The 19,721-nt window shown below is 39.2% G+C and overlaps 1 protein-coding gene across 2 annotated transcripts in view; it reads right to left on the bottom strand.

Annotated features, from left to right (window-relative positions):
• Nucleotides 1–5,479: 5,479 nt before the first annotated feature.
• Nucleotides 5,480–19,721, bottom strand: part of LOC117208724 (alkaline phosphatase, tissue-nonspecific isozyme-like) — a 179,956-nt gene continuing 165,714 nt past the window's right edge. For both annotated transcript variants that reach the window (XM_033450017.1, XM_033450018.1), the window contains exons 4-7: nt 18,613–18,791; nt 13,873–14,080; nt 12,975–13,115; nt 5,480–5,705 (exon numbers count right to left, since the gene is read on the bottom strand). In XM_033450017.1, the coding sequence (XP_033305908.1) occupies nt 5,503–5,705; nt 12,975–13,115; nt 13,873–14,080; nt 18,613–18,791 (731 nt within the window). In that variant the 3' untranslated portion in view covers nt 5,480–5,502. The remainder of the gene's footprint in view (nt 5,706–12,974; nt 13,116–13,872; nt 14,081–18,612; nt 18,792–19,721) is intronic.

Genomic DNA, 19,721 nt, shown 5'->3' on the forward strand with positions numbered 1-19,721 from the left:
CCGGACTAAGACCCCCCCGCGGGGGCGCCGTGGGACATCGTGGGACACCGTGGGACATCGCGGGACACCGTGGGATGCGAGCGTTTTAACCTTAATTAATCTTAAGATAGATACCTATGTTAAGTGCATTGTAAGCTCATTCTGTACGAAGATACTTATCTGTCTTGGAACGAAAAATAAAAATCTCGTCTCTCGTGATGCCCTCGGTTACCACATTGGAAAAATTGTTCCCACGATTTATCGGTTCACGGTCGCTCAGTTCTTTCAAACCGTAGCGTGACGTACTCGCTCGCGCGTATTCCGGGTACGTGCGGGTCAACGTGCACTGGCCAACTCTTTGGATTCGTAAGTCGCCCCAAGCACACCTCTGTCTTGATAACTACTCGACGACTGCTCGTCGTTTGCCTCGAATCACGGGAGTTGTCATCGAACTGGTGATGCCTGCGATTCGCAATACTGTCCGATTGGTACTTCGGTACTCGGGCAGAGACCTGCATTTCACGTCCTCCGTAATCCTGTTCAAGTGACGAACTCGCGGGGGTGGACCCCACTGTTCAGTTGGGGCCTTGCCTTTGTAATCCTGTTCAGCGGTCCCTCCCCGGGCCTTCATTTGTTCAGTTGGAGTGTGTTAAATCGCAGGCCTATTTGCTGGATCGCTAGTATCATCGGTTGGTGCCATCGACCGTGATAAGATCCAGACGACGTGACAGGAATCGGGCGAAGGTCAATGCTTGGGCTTTCCGCTGAACCTTAGGGTTATCCGGTGCACGGGGGTACGTCATGTAGGTTTGTTAGTTCTTTCGAGAGATCGTGATTTCGTTCGTTCCGGGCGCGCCGCGGTTTTTCTTTCACCGTCTGATTGTTGGGGCTCCTTTTCCGTAGTAGCTCCATATTGTTTCTTTCGTTCCAAGTTAGACAAATGTGTCTTTGATACCGAATGCGGCCAGTAGGGTTGCGAACTATTGTACTGATCGATGTAATCGTTGTATGGGAGATGAATGTTGCGTTGCGTGGGAGATAGATATTGCGTTGTGTAAGCTTTGTTTTACGTTTGTAAAGATTCATGTAAGCGCTGCGTTGGAGATATGTGTTTCGCAGTTAGGCTACGAAACAACTATTTCTTTACGCAGGCCCATGGCAAGTAGAGTCAAAACTCGACATTCTGCCAACAGGTTGAATGTCGAGATCGATGTGTAGTGTTACATAATCCATGGGCGGGTCTCGTGCGTAGTCACCTCCTCGTGGTGAGACCTGGTAATTGGCATCCTTTTCCAAAAATTAATCATTTGATTAGTCTTTGGAAAACGATGCCAAGCTAAGAACTACGTACCAGTCCAGTTTGGATCTCCAAAAGGCGCCAAAACAATTTTGGATGATCTAGACTGGACTGCACCGTGGGACATCGCTAAACATCGTTGGTCCAGTTTGATTCTCCAAAAGCCGCCAACAGAATTTTAGATGATCTAGACTGGACGGCAACTTGGGACAACGTTGAACGCCGTTGGACACAATAGGACACCTTGAGGTATGTCTTGTCCATTGTGGGTCCATTCTGTATAATGTTACTTATCTGACTTGGAACAAAATACAAAGATCTATTCTTCTTTCTATTATTTTTTTCCTTTTCTACTCTTATCTATTATTGTGTGTACGGGAGTACGTCGCGTGAGTCCATTAATTCTTTCGAAAGATCGCGATCTCGTTCGTACGCGTCGCAATTTTGAATTTATTCTCTGATTGGTTGCTGTTTGTTTTTGGAAACGAAGTAATAAAATATAAAATCAAAGAATGTTGGTCTGTTAAATACAAATTAGACAAACTAATCATTTTTATAGATCAGGATTTTCAGGTTTAACTCTTTCCGTGCCCATTGTCAGGATCTCGCTCACGTGCCCAGATGTTACTTGAAAGACATTGGGCACGATGATCATATTTAATGTAATAATTTCTCAGCGACTGACGATGTGTTAGTGTATCGTGCACGACGTATTTTCCACATTGTGTGTGTGTGATTAGGCCTTGGAATTGCGTCGCTTTTTCTCATTCGTTACAACTTCAAATATTAAAAATGTCGAGACATATATCGATTCAATTCATATCTCGATATAATCACAATTTCTGATCATCCATACGATTAAGTGTACTCACACTCTTGATATTGCTATCAATTGCAATTATAATTTCAAGTTCATTTACATTTACTTTAACGATATAATTTCCTCAGATGTGTTTTATCACGTTTTACGCAATGGTCACTAACCTTCGTCAATTGATTTCAGGAAAATGGTACGTAAATTAGAGTGTGCATGTTGTATGTTAAGCTGGAGTGTCGGAGGCGTCCCGGGACGTCCTCTCTAGTGTAGAGCCTTTGCGCCCGAGCGTTTGTGTGAGAACCGTGGAGCGAGTGTGTGGTGTGCCTGTTTTGCCATTTTTTAAATATAGCGCTAGGTAGAATAGGTAGTATACTTTCTGGTATATCTGTTAATTATAAGTAGGTAGGGCCGGGCAGGTTGGCACAGTTTTTGATCGGGTAGTCGCGTTTTCGAGTGATCAACCTGTTTGTGGAAATTTAATTTGAAAAATCGATGGTGAAACTGGCACGAGTAGAGCATGCTCTCGTCTCTGGTTTTGCCTTTCGATTTTTCGAATTTTTCTACGACCGAGGGTAGAAATAATAAAGAAGAAACAGAAAGCCAAAAACTATTATAGTAGCGATTTACGGTTTCCCCATATTTCTGCACGCCCTTGGCCTTTCAACGGAACGAAAACGAAACTGTTCCTTGGCAACATCCGGCGAAATAGCACCCCGTAGAGCTATAGAATCCCGAATCTCCATCCGGCGAATTTCCGAAAAGGGTCAAAATCGTTTCGCGTTATTTAGAACAACAACCTTCCTTTTGCCTATCGAACCATCGCCGTGGTTACAACTGTGGAAACGAACGAACGAGAGAGGCAGTCCAGACACCGTAGAAAATGAGATCGAGGGATTCGAACGAGCCAGACGATTCACGCACCAGCCACAAAAACTATCCTTTGCATTTCTCGCCGCGATTCGATTTAAGCACGGACAAACGTTCCGATTCCGTTCGCACAGGCTTGTCCAAGAAGATTGGATCGCATTGAAGCTGGGGACCTTGGAATTGGAGGGACGTCCCGCCCTTCCAGACGCGATGAAGAAGTGACTGGAGGGTATATAAAATGGTGTACCGAATCACTTACCTGGTATTGGATTGCTATGCGACCCTTTCCGGTCATTCGACGAGACGAGGCAAACCCGACAGAGACGAAGCCAAACCGGATAAATTATTGGCGGGGTCCCCGATCTTTTCTCCTTTTCGCGGCTTGAATACAGAATCATGCTCGAATTTCATCGAACCAACCGGCCGAAACAGACTCGTCACTCACTGTTAAATACGCTTTTTCCCTTTGCGACCAAGCGTGGCCCATTCGAAATCGAACGTTGCAAATCCTGCAGCGCATTATGCATTCAGCGAGGACGTTGATGGACGACGGTCTCTTGTTTCGCTACTTTTGCTGCTTTACTGGCGTGTCGCATCGAAAAGTTTCGAACGATCAATAGTCGAAAAACGGACCGTAAAATGATCAATGCAGATGTATATCGTCAATGTCCTCGGTATTATGTATATTCCATTGACATTCTCGGAGTCGTTCTGTTTCGAACGTGGCGTTTCATGTCGCGTTTCAATAACGATAACATTGTTTCAGATCTTTTGTTATACAGAATCGCTTCTCGTCGAGAAGTTAGTCGATTCAATGAAACAGGGACAAATGAAAGACCAATAAGAATAGACGGAAGGCGAGCGTGAAACAAAATTAGGCCAGTCACGAATCAGAGAACTAGCTTGGAAAGAAAATTAAATCGTCAGCAGGGTCACCGATATTAATTTCTTCGTTTGATTCGGTTTTAGATCGTAAGACCATCCGTGAATGAGGTTGATCGACTCTGGTAAGAGATTCAGCATCGAAGAATGCGCTTTGCATTCTTACGCGATTTAATTTAATCACGGATCGAACGTCTATATTCTTCATTGCGGAATCCTCCAGTAAAATTGAATTTTATTCAGCTCGTTCTTCATGCTAATCAACGATCCTGATGCTCGGTATTCTCTTACTATCGGTCATGGTCTTACGACGCTTCTACACATTTTACGAATGTAACGAGTTTCGTTGCGAACGGAAATAAATTAATTGAGATTCCCTTCGAAAAATGGTAAATGTATCGTGATAATCGTACGGAGACCCATATTTTCCACCAACCGATGCAATTTTTTATCTGGATAAAGAAGTGAAATGCAGCGAGACGATTTTTAACATAATCAATTTTCTTTTTTAATTAATTTTTAACAAAACCATGGTCTTTTAGTCGCATGGATTATTGTGAATGATGTTCAGGAATTTAATTTAATCCATACTTCTTGCGAATTTAATATCGAGAACGGAAGCTTCGTTGCTTCAGTTCAACGGCGAGATTTTAATTACATTGACGATTTTTGATCGGAAGATACGCTAACGTACTGTCTCCGACTAGCACGATCGGGAACGCGTTTTGTTTTCATCTCTTTTTCTCTCTCTCTCTCTCTCTCTTTCTCTTTCTATGTATTCTGTAAAATGATGTTAAAGAAATAACGATGTTAATAATGGATCCGCGATCGGAGGAAAGATAATAGCAGAGTTATTTGTGCTAGGCACGATCCTTACGTTTCATCCAGATTAGATTTCGAAACCTACGCTTCGACCTACGGAACTGTTCATGGAAATTGCATTATTTCCTCTCTCTTTTCTTTTCTTTTTTTATTGGTTCACTTAATAATTTTGTGTCGTTTGTTTTCTTTTGTTGGACTGTTTTACGACTGTATGATCGCTTGCACCTATACCTTGTACAAGGATTAATATATTAAGTTAAACTAGATTAAAGTAAACTCGCTTTCCTGAAAATCTGTATTATCTGAATGTGATAGGCCACTCTCGTGCACGAAAGCTCGCGTTGTTGCGCGAAAATAATGTGCGCACTTAGCCGCGCTCATATTGTGAAACTTGTTGTTATAGTAGAGAAATGAAATGTAACGACGAGCTGAATTAAAAGATATGTACAAGTTTTAATCGTGTTGGTAAAACTTAAATCTTCTATTCCTGTGGCCGTCCTTGGGGAAACTTGGGAAAACTTAAAGGTTAGCAAGTGTATAAATTTCGAGGCGTTTACGATTGTGGAAATCGGTGTTGGTAAAATTATAAACGAGCTGCAGGTTAGATATATCACCACAGGGGGCTTCAAAATCCTCTTATTGTTAAAGATTATTGCGCAGAATTTTAAACAATGGCACGAATTATCGCAGCGTATAAACATAAGTTTACGTGCTACGAGAAATAATTTCTGGGCTATTTGTTGCAAGTTTTCAACATATATCGATAGTTATCGGTACACAGTGAATCGTTTCGGTTGCCAGTACAGATTATGGAACTATCGAATATTGATTTATCGCTTCACTTACCAAATATAGGATTGCCACGATGCGTCGCTAGGCCACCAAGCGTGAGTACGTGCGAGTGATCCGCCGTTACGACGAGAAGCGTCTCTGACAAGTCCACTTCCTTCATCACCGCTCTCACGGCTTCCTCCAGCGCCAGTGTTTCGTCTAACGCTCGATAAGCATTGTTATAGTGATGCGCGTGATCGATTCTGCCACCTGGAGACAAGCAAATAGACCTTTCGTGTTGAATTAGATGTCTAGGGAAATGCAGTTAGTATAGCGAACAGTCATAGTATGAGGATACAAGCGAATAATCTACGAAAAATTTACTGTAAATTATTAAGAAAAATAGTCATTGTCAGAAATAATTTTAAATAAAGTACGATTTGAAGGCTGCAGTTGAGCATAAAATCATCTGGCATCAGTTGAATTTTGTTAGCTATTAAGCTTTAGCTATTAACATAAATATCAATTAACGGGATAATTTGACGCGATAATTCAATTTGATCGAAAGTTGGCACAACGAACCACATGGCACGAAATATCCTTTGACAGAGCTAACCGACCAACAAGTTCTATTCAATTTAGAATCAACTTTACGTGTACTATGAAAAACTCCAGACGCGAGTAACTTTAAAATCAATATTGTCACGTTACAGAAAGCTACCTATAATCCTGTCAACGACTTTAATATCTTTAAAGTTAAAAGAAAAGTGAAGTACGAACTTTCCTAACTTCCTAAAAGCTATAAAGTATAGTATAAACAAAAGAACAAATGCACATTTCTGACGTCAAACGCTTCACACTCAACTGACTCGACACGACGACGTTACAGATTTCACGAGAAGCGAATTTAAGAATTAACCCTTTAATACGTTAGCCAAACTATATTAATGACGTTTTATTTAACGTCGCTGTTTATCAAAGAATATACTTTCGTAGAAAAATAGCTATTTATTCTTCGTTACGAAAATATTATTAATAATTCGCATGTCTCCTAGCCTTCTTGCGATGACGACATACTTATGCGATAAGCCTATTACGATTATCGATTGTACATTGTTCATTATAGAATCATCGTATTAATCCTTCCATAATGAATAACGCAACATCGGTATCCAACACAGGCGTATCGCGATAGACGTATCACCGTGTGGAAAAGGCCTTATCCTTTTTCCTGTCACTGTGAAGGGATGGCGAAAATTAGATAAAAGAAGGAACAAAACTACGGACGAAATTAGAGATCCAACGCAGGGGAAACGAGCGTCATCAGCATTACCGTCGAACTCGCGTTTGTGAAAGTACCATGGTCATTGGCAGTTAACGCTAATTATTCAGAACGATCCGCAAGAATCCCGGATTCAATTATCGAGCGAGCAAACGACGTTACCTCCGGAATGGATTACTGAAAGTTCGACTTAAAGTTCACCAGTACGCCACTTAGAAACGATCGAGAATGGCAGGATCGATATTACGTAGAATCGGAAGCGTGCACGCGTTCAAGGGAGCGAGAATTGAATCGAGAGTGTGGAATCGAATTCGGTTGCAGGGTGGATCGAAGCAATCAGGGATGAAACGAGACATTCTACAGTTCGATCTTAGGCTATCGCGTTAAAAGACCCAATGGTATGCCGTATCGCTTGGCTCGACTAAGCGGCGCCATGGCTAACTGCAACGATCCGATTTTACTGGCGAGCATTAATTTTGTCCCGACCACGTTACGCCGAACTTGTGAATGAATACGCCGTATCGTATTTGCGATGACCAGTATTTACGACGACGGAGAAGATTGAATGGGATAGGGAAGATGGTGCGAACGATACAAGCGAGGAGAATCGATGTTTCGATGGCGTGTATTGCGTTCGATGTCAGGAATTTGCGTAAACCGTGATCAATCGAGGGGTTAAATGGAATTGTGGTACACATGAATTTTTTCTAGAAACGAAACTAATAGAGAAAACGATGAGATGCGTATTTATCTAAAGGATTTTGTTATAACTATCGGAACGGATGAATACAGTAGACTTCCTCCTATACAAACAGGTAATTTTTGAATCGAATGAGTAGAAGCTATTTTTATATATCACGAATAAATTTGCAATTTATAATTGCTAATCACGTCAAAAACTTCTTCGTCAAATGCAGCAATATTTCAGTATAACATTATTATAGATGCACATTGTTATCGAAAACGTATCAAATTCACGAATCCATGCGTAATAATAGAATCAGAGAATTTCAATATAATTATTCGCATTGCTCCGTTTCATAGTATAGTATGCATTGTGACTCAGCTTCTCTCCTTGTTACGAGAAATGATTATAGGGGTCAGAGTTAATTACGAATATAATTACATTAGTCGAAATGGTAGTGGATCCTGCTATACAGAGAAAATTCGACTAAAAATATAACAAATGCTCTATTTGCAAAAGTTGAAATTCAGCTTTAATTAGATTCGTGTCGATGAATAATGATATAATCACGCCGATTGGTAACAGTACATACTGTGGAATATCTTTGCCTCTGTTTACCATAGCAAACGTTGTTCCAATAAATCAACAATCGCGATAAAACACGAATGAGTACGTCTACGAATAACCCCCTAAGTGGAACGATATTTCCGCTTGGATATATCAGTAAATAAATATCGTATCCATTACATTCTAAGATTGAGAAATGTATCAAACGAATTGCTTTAAAAGTGAAAATGATTCATCGACAATAAAACGATATAGTTTCTTGTTTATCGCTACGAGATGGTGAACAAATATTTTATCAAATCATATAACACTTCTGCACTCGATGGGAACACGCATTCGAGAGCATGATATTTATGTATTAGAAGAGTAGATATGTGTGCCACTAGCATGCACGTTGGCGAATGATGAATTTGTGTAACGAACACTGTGTGGTTTAGTAAACGTTTCTCGTTGCTGTCAACCAAAGGCAGTTTAGAGCTGAATGCCCATACGGCGAAGAGTAAATTTGATTTGGAACGAAAAAATTAATGGACCGAGAAAAACTGATATTGAAAATATTACGTGCAACGATCCTTCTGGGATTGAAACTAGTATTAATATCCAACAGTATTGCCAAAAATTATTTCGAGAGATTAAAGCGTGAAAAAGTATTTTTCATTTCATTCAGCCGAGTGAATTCCATTTCATCGATTACACGTGCACAGAGCGTGATGAAAAGTATAAGTTTTAATACGCGCATAATGAAATTAAATGATACTATATGCATTGTGTGTAGCGTGCATTCGCAGAAGGGAAATTCGTTGTTGCAATAACTGGAAAAATGAAAATTTGCGTTTCAACGTAGGCGAGCTATATGAAGCAGTATTGCTTCACTTTCTGTATCTATTTCGTTTTGTACAATTTGCACTGTGTTCACCAAAGCTTTTTAGTTATTTTCATAAAGCTTGTATGGAATGAATTCTTCTTACAAAAAATATCATCGTTCCGCTTTTCGTTTGGAAATAGAGATGCAATAGCTTTAATTGATTTTTCCTGGCATTTGATGCACAACAGTGACGTGAAGTTTCACCATGGGTCAGCGCTATTGCCATTGAATCATAGGACAAAGATTTCGTTGAAAAAGCTATTGTACTACAATCGCTTCCATACCTTTTCCAAGTAGTTTACCTAGCAGCAAATTTAATTTTTTGAAAATACGCGCTTTGTTATAAAAGTAAAATCAAACTTTTCACAAATAAAATTTATCAAAAAAAACATTGCAATCATATAAAGGTAAAGTTACATAAAGGTTTATAAGCAACGACGATCAGATATTCATCGAATATATTTTGGATACGATATCGGTATCTGTCGAATAAAAGATACCACATTTTACATAATTGATATTTTCGAAAAATATCATTTTATCTTACAGTTGGCAAAAAATCAAGGAACCATCTAATATCTACTCAAATCAAATTACAGCGTCGTTTAAGAACTCCCGTAAAATTAAGATCTATAGGAGAGATTCGCAGGAAGCCTCGTAATGAACGCTTATTCGACGCGCCAACTTCGCAGTTCCTTCTATCCGATTCAAATTTCAGATTTTCATCTGAATAACTCAGGACCAGTGCGACAAATAACTTGCATTAAAGCGTCGATTTGCAGCGACGCGACGATTCCGCGCATCTGTTTAGCTACTCGTCAACCTTTTACAAGATACTTTCATATTTCAGCTGCGTACAAACTGACACGTAAAAATATTTGATAGGTATCGACTAACGATAGGAATAAATCTTTTATGAATATATTACGTGTATTGCGCGAATCATTTTGGAATTTTATTTGCACTGTAACGAGTTTTCTGCAGTAATTATTCAAATACCTCCGCAAATCACTGTAAAAATTCCAAGCAATCGCTTGATTCTACTCGACTATGTATGCACATAAATTCAGGATCAAATTAAAACCATACAGCCGAAAATAAATGCATGACATTAGTTTTTTAAATCTGCCCCACTAATTCCTCTGCTCTCATGGTTTTTCACACGTGCATCTTTTTTCTCTTGATGGTTTTAAACATGTTGACGAAGCCTCTCGACGCAACAAGAACACGGATAAGACATCCCACGGGTAGTCAGAGGAAAAAGCATTCGGTTGTTTTTCACGGGTTGCACCATGTGATCTCTTAAACGCAGCTCGTCCCAGCTGACACGGTTTTACCGGAGATGCTTATTTTTATTTAGCATAAAATTAGATAAATTCCCGACGAGAAAAACCTAAATCCCCTTTTCCTCATTTGTACGGATTGTTCAGAATTTTCATGTGGAGTTTAACGTAATCGCGAAATAAAAGTTTCAGCTTTCAGCGCTCGATGGGAATGATTTTGACAAATAAAATGGAGGGAGAGAGAAAATTGTAAAAATCTGGTGGAACGTTATTTTCTAACGAAAAACTGAAATGTTTCATCGAGAGCAGTTACCCGGTGAACCGAATAACACGGAATATATTTTACGCTACGTGTCCAGATCGCGATTATTATCGGGCCAAACAAGTTTTATTGAAATTGTTGTTTCTCGTAAATTCCAAATAGCATCTTATGTTACGATGAATTTACAAATTTAATCATGCTAAATATATTTGGTTAAATATCGTAGTAATTATTATTAGAATTACGAAAGCTCACAGGAGATGACTTTAATATAAATAGCCACATCATTCGTTTCGAATGTCCAAAGATCAATGAGTCGACAAATGCTACCAAGCGGCTTTTTGATAAACGACCATGACTCTCCCTTCTCCGCGTTAGTAATCGTTATTCCCAAATAGCTTGGAAAATTTCACATTTTCGTTATGAACGCTCAATGTTTAATATTAAAGATATTATCGAACCTATTACGCCAAATAGTATCGAGATACATCTTTTTATATTAATGCTTAGATCAGCTATCAGGAAACAGATCGTTTTGGCTGATGTGGCGCTAATCGCGAATAAGCTGGGATCTTAGCATGGGGTGATAAGGGTTCTTCCAGAAAAAAGGTCACTTTTCCCTCATTCAATAAATAAATATTATTGCATTTATCATCTTACTTCGATTAGTCCATTATCACACAGGTTACATGAAACTATCGCAATAATGATATCTTGCACGCTAGATTGACTCAGAATATTACAAATCAGGCGATATCTCGGATTACAGATCAACAATGTGAAATGAAACTTGGTTCGTGGAATACATTAGAAGTTCGGCAAACTGTGGAGTCAACTGATTCTATAACCGAAATCTTAGCAGACTCGCAGGCGAGAGGATGGTGTATTCGATGCGTTCAACCGAGCCAGGGATATCTTGCCAAAATTTATCCGTGGAGGTACGAGTTCTCCAGCTGGTGGCGGGGGAGCAACAGTTGTCGTGCTGTAGGAAACTTTGGATCCGGATTTCGGTATCGTTTACAAAGCAGCCACGTCTGTGCTCGACGAACGAAGACGATCTTCGGGTGAAGTTCGAAGTATAATCGACCAGCGACGTTATACTATCGCCCGATAATGGAACGACGCGCCGTGCCGGATCTGATTATGCCAACGACGCGTATTCCGTTATCTTGGAAGCACGCGATTTTCTCTCACGTTAGTTCGACGCGTACCTCTATATGATGCTCATTGAACCGATAACGTTGTTCGTGTAGTATATTCAAGGTGAACCTGTTGTTGGAGAGAATTAACACATTCGAGACGTACAACGAGATGCCAGCTATGCATTGTGCAGGAAATTAATATCACTTGATGCTCTGAATGTTATTCGAAAGATAATATTATAAAGATAAAATTTAACAATAAGTGGTAATATTTTCTCGAAGAAATACTGTTTCACAGTATCCATTTCACAATGCCACTGGATCTTGCACAAGTTATGACATCAATGTTGCGAAATGCATCGACATTCAGCAATATAATACCATTGAAAAACAACAAACCGAGAATCAGATACGATTTACCAAGTGAAATCGGTTGTCACAAGGGAATTAATCAAAGTTTTGCGTGTACAAAGCCGATTGGTTTACAATGGGTGCAAGTTATAGCGTGCGATGTCATACTCAGAATTCAATCGGATGAAAGAACAGGAAACAAAGGGAAGATAAAAAAATGGAAGACAATAAAGAATTGCAACATTTGAAATTTTGTATATAAAATCGTTTGGTTTCTCCAGCGACGCATGAATATTTTTCACAATTCTCAGAAATTTCAAGTTATTGAAATAATACATATTCCTGTTCAAACCTTAAGATTGCAAGTCTACAAATTTTCCTTCTTCTACTTTATATATAATTTTATTTTAATAAGGAGCCAACGAACCAAAGAAAATGCCAGCGGTTGTATATATATATATATATATATGTGTATGTATATACATATAAAGTAGCAATTATTATTCCGTTTACGAACGATAAAATACACGAGAAAAGATTCCATGGCCAGGAAAATGGCTGGTTCAGCGGTCTCTTCTGGGCGAGAAAGGGGAAGACAAAAAAGAAGTGTATTTTCGTACAAGTCGAGAAAACGTTTTTCCCAACGACGAAAGAACGTGAGATGTACATACCGGTTACCGGGAGGTGGAAAGCTATAAACTCGATAAAGTACAGAACGCTGACGCAATCTTCGCGCAGGAAACTCGTGTTTCCCTATTCTCGAAAGAGGAACACTCTCGAGAGTATTAGCTCAATCGTATTCTGTCGTCGAAGGATTTCAATTACGTAGCCACATGCGCGTCGATTATAAAATTCACACGGAGGTGGTGAGAGATAAGTCCGAAACGATGAAACACGAAGCTTGCTCGGATTCGAGAAATTCTTTTTAAGGTTCGTCATAGTTACTTTAAACGCATACATCTTTCATAGTTCCACGTATCCGAATTTCGTTTCTCCATCCGTTTATCTTTGAACGCCCGATAGTAACGACGAAACAATTCGATAAAACATTGTGGTAATGCATCCTCGAGAAGTTGGAGGCACATAAGTCCTACATACATACCTTCAACGAAAAGGAAATATCCTTCGGGATTTTTCGTCAAAACACGGAGCGCCTTTATCGTCATTTCTGCCAGCGACGGGTCACCACTTCCATTCGTGTTTCGGTCAACGTCGAAGTCCATATGGGAATAGGAAAATAGCCCTGAAATGATGAAAAGTATGAAACAGAGTGAGCCACCGAACTTCTAGAAAGACAGCTTCTATCAGTGATCGAACTTCGTTATATTATAATTCTAGAACAATTAAAACGTATTTACAATGGATATTATAGAAATCTAAGAAACGTGTCTAAAATGCAAGAGAAACATTTCAATTTATCGTTGGTTAATAACGTTGCTTATTATACAACATCGAAGGCAATCAACAGCTCTGATCGATAGACCGAGTGTAATCTCAAATTCAAACGTTACGCCCATCATAATTAGGGCAGACTAACTAAGGGCTAACTGTATCGAAGGATTAACGCAATCGTGCAAGATCGATGGTTACCAGAAGGCATAATATATAATCCATATTATTCAATCTGCATTATTCTTCAGCGACCTACATTATTTTTTCATATTTTGCGTACATCTACATTCATAACTGAATCGTACAGGTTTTATTGTACAATTTTCCCCGTTTCTCATTACGTATGAATAACATAAAACACGATAATATTCAAAGAAAAATGAAACGAGTTGATCAAGAATTTTCCTCAACTTATTTCGTATTATAAATTGATTAATAGCAAAAGGTGAGGATTATAATATAAGAAAATACTTTTGTGCGGTGGCGTATACTTGCATCACGTACGTTTTCGCGAATGTCACGAGTTCCGTTCAAATTCATCGCTAATAAATTCCTCTTTCCTCCGCTATACGTATGTATAAATGTAGAAACGTGTTTCTGTTCGTTACCTAGCAGATGGTTCACTTTCCGTGGATCGACGTTCTCGAACTGCTCCTTGTTAGCAACGTATTTCGCGGCTGCGTTCCGCAGCCGATGGTTCCTCGACCACTCCTCGATCAGATTTCTTCCGTCCAATCGCCTGCCTTCCTTATCCGGCTCTTCCGGATCCTGGATCACTTTCGGCACGAAATGACGCCTACCTCCGCCGAGCACCACCTACGATCGATCGTAATTTCATTGCCGCGTATTTTATCGAGAGACGGATGAAACCGGATTTCGAAGTAATAAACTCGAACATTTGTCAAGCGTTCGAATGGCTGGGTTCGCGGATAACTCGGTGCCACGGAATTAACCTTCGACTTTACGAAAAGTACAGTCAAGGATATCAATTGAACGACTTGATCTACGGAACGGTGATTCTTCTCCGAGTCCTGAGAATGATTCCCCACGATTGATTTTGTGTATGGAAAATTACTCATGCAAATTATTATGTTTCTAAGTATTTTATTTACAATTTTTTAGTTTGGATAATATCAAATCGATTATTTAATTTGATTCGAATCATTTCAATTTTTTTTTTTTTTTTTTAATAATTGGATTTTGCTTAGTTTGCTGCTATCTGAAGTTTGCTTCCTATCTTGTACGATGCGTTTCATTCGTTTTTTGGTTATAGCATTAAATGCAAAGACTGGTTATTCTCATTATGAACTTTATAGAAATCCTGTAATTAATTATAGTTTTAAAAGGGTAGAGAGCAAAGGATTTTTAATATCATCTACGTTAAATTAATTATTACTTCACATGCATACGCGTATTAAAGTAAAAGCGAAGTATCGTCGCTTATCCTTGTAACATACTGAATTTTGTTCCAACAATCGGATTTAGATTTAAATTCAGCAAGTTTATCGTTCGTGACAAAATTTCGTTCCACGCTTTTCATTTTCGGACCTTCTATTTTCGAATGTTCTTCTGACGCGCGTGTTTGTGTTCCATCAGAGAACGCGATCCCAAAAGCAATTTTGTAGAATTTCAAAGTCAACCGAAGAGAAATGTTCTTTCGTTCATCCGTGAGATTTTCCATTTCGGTGATTGCAGCTTCTGTTTTTTTTCCAGACAACCCGAAACAGAAAGTCGCGTATAAAAAGGATTACGAGTACCCGCTACGTTACACGTTTTTATGTTTTAACATTATCAATAAGAAGCGCGTACAATATATTTCGAAATATTTTTTCAAAACGTTACTTTACTTTTGGAACGGATTGTTTACCATATTTTTCATATTAATGCGGACACATTTGATGCAGCAATTGAATAAGGATTATATTTTTCCCTTTTTAAATGAATGGTCCTCTTATGTTTCATTCGAAATGAGATATTTTTTCATGCCGGCGCAATTTTTCTTTCCTTCGCTATCTAAAAGAGTTGCAGTACTCTAATTTACCATAATCCATGCTAATGTTCGTCTACATGTTTTCAAGCCGAGAAAAATAAAAAAATTCAAGTCTACATAAAAGTGAACGAGCTATATTAACACATGGAATATATTAAATTCAAATGCAACTAAAACAAAATTTTCTCTTTTATAAATATACCTACGTATTGCTTATAATCTGGTGAATAATACCTTCCAATCTTTTATAACAAATTTTAAAACGATAATTATCCATACGATTTTATTATTTCAAGGAATGGAAGGCTAGAGCCATCAAGCACGTCCAAATTTCCTTCCCCGAGGCAAGTAATTAAAAAACATGTATGCTAATGAGCTTGAAACATACGAGGCACAAAATTCAGCATAGCGTACCATTAGGAAACGCAAGTATGCCGGGATGTTGACGTAATAAAGTATTGAATTTTCAGAAGCTGTCGAATTTGCATGAAAATGATTCAAAAGATTTTTACATTCCTTCATCAATAATAATCAACTATAGATTCTGCGGATGTTTATAGATTTGTGAAAAATTTAAATACACAACACAATATGTTGGACATACATAATATGCAAAAATATACGAAACATCCGAAATAAAATACTCTAAAATAAATACTAAAATAAAATTTATTGGATTTATTTAAATGCGTTTACTAAAAATGCCAAACGTTAACCTAAATAAAACTAAGTGAACGTTAAAATAAACAATTATTTTACCTACTGTACAAATTTCACGATTATAAAAGATTATAAAAGATTGGAGGAGGCAAGCGATTAATAAGTTAATATTGAAGAGAAAATAGAAATAAAATTTGTTTGCATACTTCGCACGACCAAGGATTTTACGAAATACATTTCACTCTGTTCTCTGCTATCCGATCGAAGAATCCAGAAACCCGAGTTCGCCGGGGAAGTCATCCCTGCGGACCTTTAATTCCTCTTCTATCTATCCGGCGAACTCTCTCGAGAACTCCGACTAAGCAGACTTTAACGAGCAGGAAGTTTTGCATACAAGTTCCGCATAAAAGCGTTGGCCGATCTCTCGAACGAACCTTTTTTCCCCGGTTACGCCACTGCGGAAACGTCATTCGGACTCCTCCTGGACCGATTGACCTGCCGAAATTTTCAACTTCCGCTGATTGAACCAGCGCGATCCGCGACCTTCTGCGAGAGTATCGCGATGAGACTCGCTCGTTACATCGATCGTTGCAACGCCGTGAACTTTTCACTATTCGATCAAAATTTCCAGCACTGGATGAAACAAGAAACTGCTAGAATTAACCGAATATAGTGGTACACCTTTCGAACTGAAATACGTTTATCGTTCTTTAATTATTCTGCACGTTACGTGGTATTTTATTTTACGAAATATATTTTCATAATTCAACGGAATCTTGTTAGAAGCTGCGTCGCTCGTATAGGTACATTGTTGTACTTGCTAAATAAAATTGTTTTATTGTACTTTGACTGCTCATCGAGTTAAGTTATGTTCTCCTCTTCTAATCACATTTTCAGTTTCTACGTCAAGTTTCTAACAAAGGAGTAACTCGCACGTGATAATCTCATTCTCGGTATTACTCGTGCAAGTGTACATGAATTCGAAGATATGCAAAATTTGAGGGAATTCAATTTTCAAAGGGAATTCAAAGTTATCGCACAACACGCAAATTGTTGCTGTTTAAAAATTATCTTTGTGTTACAGTTAACTGTACAAAATATTTTTAGGTAGATAAAATTGTTCTGAAAAATCCGTTAGAAATCTTCGCCGAACCTCTGATTCTTATTTGAAAAGAATTAACGTCACGAATGAAACGCAGCGTTAACTTCTGAAAAATGTTTGCTTCTCGAAATCAAACGACGTGAATTTGTACATTATGGTTCGAGCGGTGGGAGAATTTGTCACTGTGGCCGAGTTATTCTGCTGCCTAGAAATCAGTTTCTGGATTGGCTAGGTGCACTTGTGCGATTCGATAAGTTTTACCCTTTTTTTCCACAGGGATGTTACATCGGAAGGACGCGTCGTGTAAAGCGTCGTCGATAAATCGCGGGATGGAAAGTCCGCGTTGTCGGTTTCGAAATCTCTTTTCCCGCAACGATAGCCGCTTTAATCTGGGATTTTTAGCGTTTCTTCCCTCTGTCGAATATTTCGAAGCGCAGAGTAGTTCGTGCACCGACGGGCGAATACAGGAAATTGTTTACCGACATATATTTCCAGCCGGCGCATTCTAAACCGATATAATGCAAGATATTAAAAATTTTCAGGTTACTGATTCGCGTGCCGCGCCTGCTTTCAATAAGGATAATCAGGATTTTTGTCCGTAAAATGGAGCCCTCGTATTTCGACAGCGAGCATTACGTTAATGAATTAATTCCTTTCAATTCCGCATCCACGTGCAAAAAATTTACAAAAAATCAAATTAAAAATATCGTGTTAATATCAAGGAATACAGGAAAGTAAAATTCGTTCCATTATTTCAATGATTTAAATGTTCGAATTGTGTTAGTATGTTATAACGAGCATGTAATTTGTAAGTTTAATTAAGAGAAACGTTTAATCTGATTACATTTTTATCGATGTAGAGAGACTTTTACTTGACGGAAATAATAATTGTTAAATACCATGTTCGGTACGTACACGAGTGCTTTGAATAATTCACCGCGTACATTTAAATACCCACCTCGCGAAACTTTCAATTTCATACTGTTTACTGTTCGTTAATTATTAAATTACGATTAAATGGTAATCGAAGTTAAACGAATTCGACAACCGATCAAGATACAGAGTATCCGAACGTTTAAGTACCTTCTCTATTTTTATGATATCAGAAATATTTCAAAGCACAATTTGAGTGGTTTCGAAAAAGTAATCACGAAAACGCTAAAAATCACGCAGCGCTCTTCGAAACAAATCGAAATCTTTCCAAAAGTACTCCGAGTTTAATCCTTATCGGTGAAAAGATCCCGGAGCGCCGTGCAAGTTGGGAACGATTACACGTCACGCTCGTCCCATCACCCCTACCTAGGCTCTTTCTATAAAAGAAGGGAAAGAGAGAGAGAGAGAGAGAGAAAGCGCACGATAGAAATTTCCAGAGAAGCGTTTCTTCGAATCCGAACTGATTCGATCTGTCGAATCACGTCGAATCACGATAGCAAGATGGATTCCACGCGACCAGCGGATCCATCGGGAAATCTTCGCACGTATTCGACCACGAACTACGACAGAGACCATAGAAGAAGAAATGTCGAATCCGGATGAATCAACGAACCAAGCCCGAAGAAACTTTCCAGGTTTAAGTCAAAATGTATAATTTCGTACATTGATGTTACGACCGGGTTCATCCTCGAGCAGCTGACGCGCGATGTCCTTGCAAGAGGTCCGTGCAGCAGGTGGCACCTTGCCATCGTCCTCCCAGTAACGGCTGGCTGCGTGAGCGTAAAGGGCCGCTGGTGTAGCGTGTGTCACCCTCGTGGTCGTAACCAGTCCCGTCGATTTACCTAGAAGCATAGAAAACACCGTTAAAGAGAAATCTTGCCATGTGTTACTCGTTTCGTGTAAATCGTCGCCACCGAATTGTATCGCCACGCTACGGCTCGTTTGCAAAACGCCGCGGTCGACTTGATGGCGTCGCATCTACACACGCTGCCGTTCGTTCCGCTGTGGCAAATTCCTGACGAGAGCTAGTGAGAAACAATTAACGTTCGTAATATTGCACCTTGTGACGTCAAAGCAAGTTTCCATAGGGTGAAGCGGATAGTTCTCGTTGATGTAAGTGTATTTGCATGGGATCGAGTTTAACAGGGATCGAATAAGTTTGACGCAACAACGATTGTTTGTACGAGGAAGTTTGTGTAACGTGGGATTCGCGGCTTTCAAGACTTCTTTAAGTATTACGTTCTAATAATTTATGGTGTTGTATATTCAGGCGCTTTTGTATGTCTTTGTGAGAAGGAGAATTTGGTGTGAATGTTTGGTACAGGTAGTTGAGTTCTCAAGTGTTACAGATACTTGGCAATTAGTAACACTTGCCGTAAACGTTTGCTATTCCCATTTCCACGATACCCAAGCACTAAAAGAATTCATTGGACAAGCTTCCTCTAGTAATTAGAATTTCCCTTTGTTACGGGGAAGAAAAATATAGGCAAGGTAACGATTCGATTAGGGAATAGGGAAGAAACAACTAGCAAAAGACATTGGGGCCGACGACTTTTTCGTCGATTCAGGAAAATGTGGTTGCAAATGAATTCCAACGATTCGTCACTGCAGTAGCATTGTCGTGAGCCGCTCTGGATCGTATTTTAATTAAGCGGATATTCGCAGGATCTTCTTAGCGAACTCAACGAAAGTCTCTGGCATTTGCTTCCATTTCGTGCCCCTGCGTACTCATAGGATGGGTTAACGGATTAAGTTGGCACGCGGAGATCTAT

The sequence above is a fragment of the Bombus bifarius genome, unplaced genomic scaffold (genome assembly GCF_011952205.1).
Source record: "Bombus bifarius isolate JDL3187 unplaced genomic scaffold, Bbif_JDL3187 scf7180000008161, whole genome shotgun sequence".
NCBI lineage: Eukaryota > Metazoa > Arthropoda > Insecta > Hymenoptera > Apidae > Bombus > Bombus bifarius.